At 42.4% G+C, this 5,084-nt stretch overlaps 1 protein-coding gene across 2 annotated transcripts in view; it reads left to right on the forward strand.

The window, feature by feature from the left end:
* The window catches only part of si:ch211-114c17.1 (pre-mRNA-processing factor 39), a 9,492-nt gene that overhangs the window by 3,633 nt on the left and 775 nt on the right, over positions 1 to 5,084 (forward strand). For both annotated transcript variants that reach the window (XM_032528240.1, XM_032528241.1), the window contains 7 exons: positions 953 to 1,079; positions 1,188 to 1,342; positions 1,503 to 1,629; positions 2,908 to 3,179; positions 4,415 to 4,599; positions 4,703 to 4,777; positions 4,898 to 5,069. In XM_032528240.1, coding sequence (XP_032384131.1) covers positions 953 to 1,079; positions 1,188 to 1,342; positions 1,503 to 1,629; positions 2,908 to 3,179; positions 4,415 to 4,599; positions 4,703 to 4,777; positions 4,898 to 5,069 — 1,113 coding nt within the window. The remainder of the gene's footprint in view (positions 1 to 952; positions 1,080 to 1,187; positions 1,343 to 1,502; positions 1,630 to 2,907; positions 3,180 to 4,414; positions 4,600 to 4,702; positions 4,778 to 4,897; positions 5,070 to 5,084) is intronic.

Consider the following 5,084-nt stretch of genomic DNA (forward strand, 5'->3'; position numbering starts at 1 on the left):
TCTCTCTCTCTCTCTCTCTCTCTCTCTCTCTCTCTCTCTCTCTCTCTCTGTCTACTCCACTCCGTTAGTTCGTTCTTTCTCGTCTTCATGGGCTTTTTCTCTTTCTCATTAATTCACTGTCCTTCTGCTTCTTTTTGGAAAACAACGTTCGTCAACACAATAAACACTTTGTTCTGAATCTCAGGCTGGTTATTATTTCATTATTTAATACTTTAGTTTTGGTTTCAGTAGTAAAAACACTACTTTTTCATATTGGTAAATTGCTGCCACATTTTTCTACAAAAGCCTTTTTTTCATTTGGTTAAAAAAAAGCCAAACCTCATTGTTGAATGTTGTTTAAAAACAGTCCATCATACAAGAATTTTGATCAGATCCATCCTTTTTGATTAGAATAAGTAAATTTGAACCGGAATTTAATGCCGCTTTCAGTACTCAACATTTACAACACTCTGTACTAGGCCTGCACGATTCGAGGAAAAATATGAATCGTGATTTTTTTTTTTTTTGTAGCTTAGAATGAATATCAAAATTCTGTACCGCAATTTTTTTCTCACAAAGTGTAATGTTTATTGCACAAGTGAACCATAACAACACAAATTGGCAGTACCAAACATAGTTTTTTTTTTTTTTTTTGGCACCTATAGCACATTACACATCACCACCAGCCTGTAAACATAGAGGCTTCAATGAAGAGAAGGGACAGCATTGGAGTTTTATACAGTCTATGTTTAAAACTCACAGAAGGAAGTAGTAGTAGAAGTAGTAGTAGCTCGTAAAATTACATGAGAATTGAAGTCATAAAATCAAAAAAATAGCATTAATGCGTGCTATTCTTTCTAGGTAAATTGTCCACAGTATTATTTTTTTACTGTTTGCAGTTTTACAACAATTGATTTTCTTTCTGGTAAATATTCTATTGCCTTTTTTATTTTTATTTTTCTCTGGCCTTTAGATCAAACGACCCTACTTCCACGTCAAGCCACTAGATCGCCTCCAGCTGCGGGCCTGGCACTCCTACCTGGACTGGGAGATCGCTCAGCTCAACAAGGACACCGAAGACTCCCCAGACGGCCAACAAGGTGAACTCATAACAAACATACTGTCAGCTGTCACCTGTATCGAACAGTCTCAGCAAATTTGTGATAACATAAAGCATCCTTGGTTTTGATGCCATTATCTCCTACCAGATCCAAACCAGGAAGCCCTGGAGGGGTCAGAGGTTGCTGCCCAGCCTCAGGACCAATCTCAGAATGCTGCGGTTGCCCACGATGACCGCAGGGTTCGCATCCTCTTCGAGCGCTGTCTGATTGCCTGCGCTCTGTATGAGGAGTTCTGGATCAGGGTGAGAAAGAAAAGGGTGTTTGTGTGTGACCTTTATTCCTTGTGAGCCTCAACACTAGACTAATAGGAGATGTGTGTGTGTGTGTGTGTGTGTGCGTGTGCGTGCGTGCGTGCGTGTGTGTGTGTACGATCTCTGTGTTACATGTTCTTGTGTCGTTCAGTACGCTCAGTACCTGGAGTCGCAGAGTGTGGACGAGGCTCGGGCTGTTTTCAAACGAGCCTGCGAGATCCACCTGGTGTACAAACCCAACATCCACATGCAGTGGGCCACATTCGAGGAGAGGCACGGTACGACAAAACATGAACACACACACCAACACACTGTACAAACAGCTTTGCTCTATTCCTTTTACTCTTCTAATAAATGAATGTTAAATGGATTAGGTAGGTTTTACGTTGTCCAGTATACTGTCAGGACTATTTGTTTAAAGATCCTCTGTGATGCAGTTAATGAAAGATTTAGTGAATGTCAGTCAAGCTTGTTAAAGGAATAGTTTGGATTTTTGAAGTGAGGGTTGTGCGAGGTACTTAAAGCTTTAGTGCGTATCTTTTTTGATATTTATGAACGTCCGTTATATTCCTGCTGTTGCCAAATGAGTTTCTACAAAGTTAATTAAGACTATCAGCTCCACACAACTCTCTCTTTGTATATCTCAGTATGGCTGTGTTCAGAAGACTTTCCCGCACAGAAACTCAACTTTTTTTGTTTTTTTTTAGTCCTCCATGTCCTCCTTGGTTACAAGCAACTGTGTGAAGGGGCCGTGGGGGTGGTGCGCAGCCGTGTAAGGCTTGTATCATGTGGAAGCGCCGACAGTGCAATATAGCCTTAACCATACTCGGTGTATTACCTACAGTAGATGGCCGTCGACCGTCCCGAGTTTGGAGAAGCAAGCAGGAGAACCAGGGATTTGCCAGCCGCCATCTACTGTAGGTAAAATTAGAATCAGCTTTATTGGCCAGGTTTGCGTAAACAAATAAGAAATTTGATTTGAATTTGAGAATTTACAAGAAATAAACAACAACAATTGAAGAGAGGGAAGGAAAAGTGCAATATCAGTATGGTCTGAGTTCTAAGATTTAAATATAGTGCAAGGTAGTTCTGTGCAATGGTAATATATTATTATCTAATATATGATAAACAAAATTGTAATTGTAAGATTGTAAGAAATATACATGAGGTAGATGAGCGGAACAGTGTTCATTGACTTTGTTCAGTGAGTAACACTGACTATGGTTCAGTACCTCTACAACCCCACTTCAAAAAATCCAAACTATCCCTTTTTAAAAGTAAAAGGGCTGTAATAAGACACTTCCATAATTGTTTGTAGTTTCACCAAAAGATGTGAAAAAGGACCAACGTAAAGTTGATACAGAACAGGGTAGGGAACAACTTGTTGAAGATGATCACGTTCTGCTGCACAGTCTTCAGTCATCATAACAGACATGTACCTCAACTGTTAATAGTTTATTCTCCACTTGTAGTTTCTATTGCAAGCTTACTTTTTTATCAATCATTGTTTACTGTATCATATACACTCATGAAAAGTCCCTCATCTTCCTCATCAGGCGACTTAACCGAGGCTCGGCGAGTGCTGGAGGCCCTGGAGAAAACTCTACCTGGGTTAGCCGTGGTCCGTCTTCGCAGGGCAGCTTTAGAGAGGCGAGCGGGCCAGCTGGAACAATCAGAGGCCTTGCTGCAGGAAGCAGTGGCCGAATCCAAAGAAAAGCCCACGTTACATGCTTTTTATTCTATCAAGCTGGCTCGCCTGCTGCTGAAACTGGGCAGGAACCCCAGCAGAGCCCGCAGAGTTTTACAGGAGGCGCTAGAGATTAGCCCGGTAAGATATTTAGCAAACACCCACAAATGGTTCAGCCATTAACACCATGACCAGACTGATTTCATGATATGGCGTATGTATGACACGCCAATTTGTATGCTGTTATTGGTGTGTTATCGAGACTTATAGTCGCTTTTTAGCGTGTATATCAACAGCATTTGGCTTCCATTGAGTTACATTACCTTGCGATTGCATGTGAATTTATGCCGTAGCGAGTAATATGAAAGGGCGAAAACCCGCACAAGGATGTTGGTCGGGGTGGTGGATGGGTAAAACACAGGACTTGCACCCAGGAGACCGGGGATTGTGTCCCACGTGTTTTCCTAAAGCTAAACTGTTGCTTTCTATTTTTATTGAACTCAATCATAGCTTTCTTCTCGCTATAACACGTTTTTCTTGCAATAACACGGCAAGTGGCGTGTATGTCTGCTGTATACAGCGTAGACATACGCGCGAATAGCTCAAAATGCGCACAGATAACACGCCACATATTTACGTGTTATGATGCCATGTTGACATGACAGGCTTTTGACCAGTCTCCTCTTTATCCTGAAAAGATTAAGGAATGTCGATGTAGTTCTGCTCCTGTTTCTATGACACAATTTGCGTGTCAACCAGTCCACCAATTTATTTATTTTTTAAAGGTCCTACGACATGGTGCTCTTTGGATGCTTTTATATAGACCTTAGTGGTCCCCTATTTCTGTATTCGTTGTCTGTTTCCCAAAATTAAGCCTTGGTGCAGAATTACAGCCACCAGAGCCAGTCCCACAAGGAGCTTTCCTTAGGATGTGCTATTTCTGAGTCTGCAGCTTTTGAGGAGGAGATTCCAGATCGAGCTTTCATTTTCTCAGAGGCAGAGCAGGATACCCAGGTCTCGGTTTACACCTACTACCATTTCTAGCCACTGGGGGACCATAGGCAGGCTGGGGGAACTCATATTAATGTTAAAACACCTCATAAAGGGAAATTTTATGCCATGGGACCTTTAAGAATTTCTATGTTGAGGCAGCTTAAGCTTATACACAAAGCTGTCTGATAAATGAATATGTCTTAACTGGGATAATGTAAAAAATGCCATTTCCATATGATTGTGAAGAGTACTTTGTGTGGTACCAGCAAATGAGTACCTTAATGTTGTACCTTTTTTAAGAAACAAAAAGCAAAAGTGTTGTACTTAAGTAACTGGTTTTTTTTAATCGCCTCCATCCTCCTCTCCAATGTGCCCTCCCTCAGGATAACGATAAGCTGCACCTGAATCTGTTGGAGCTGGAGGTTTCGGGGGACCCCTGGGCCTCAGCTGAGGCGGTGCAGGAGTGTGTGACGCGAGCCCTGGCAGCTCCCCTCGCCCCACACACCAAGATCCTCTTCTCACAGAGAGGGCTGCAGTTCGCAGAGGACTACAGCAACTCTATCCAGAGGTCAAAGTTCAACATAAGTCTTCTGTAAACCCTGTTGCTACCACAAACCCTTTGTCTTCTTTGACCTGAATATAGTTCCTTATTGTCTCTTTGTCTTCTGCAGTGTGCTGTCTGTCTATGAAGAGCACCAGAAACTGCTGAAGGAGCTGGGTGGAACGAAGAGAGAAGCAGAGAACGGGTAAGTTGATCAAGTTCAAAACATTTTTCTGGCAGTGGGAAACTCTGGTTCGGGAACAAATTGTATTTTTTTGTTGTTGTTGCTGCGTGAATAACATGAGCAGAGATGATTTGTTTTTAGGGATGAGGACCCAGAGAAGATGAGCAAAAGTGAGGACGGCTCTGCTGTTGTCGTGTCTGCATCAGTCCCACCTACCATGCCACATGTCCCCATCACCACACCCCCTCCCTCTGTGATGGGCGCCGACGCAAACTCACAGACTGGCTATGGGGCATATAGCAACTGGTATCAGGTAGGATTGTAAAAA

This window comes from Etheostoma spectabile, chromosome 10 (genome assembly GCF_008692095.1).
Source record: "Etheostoma spectabile isolate EspeVRDwgs_2016 chromosome 10, UIUC_Espe_1.0, whole genome shotgun sequence".
In the NCBI taxonomy this organism is placed as follows: Eukaryota; Metazoa; Chordata; class Actinopteri; order Perciformes; family Percidae; genus Etheostoma; species Etheostoma spectabile.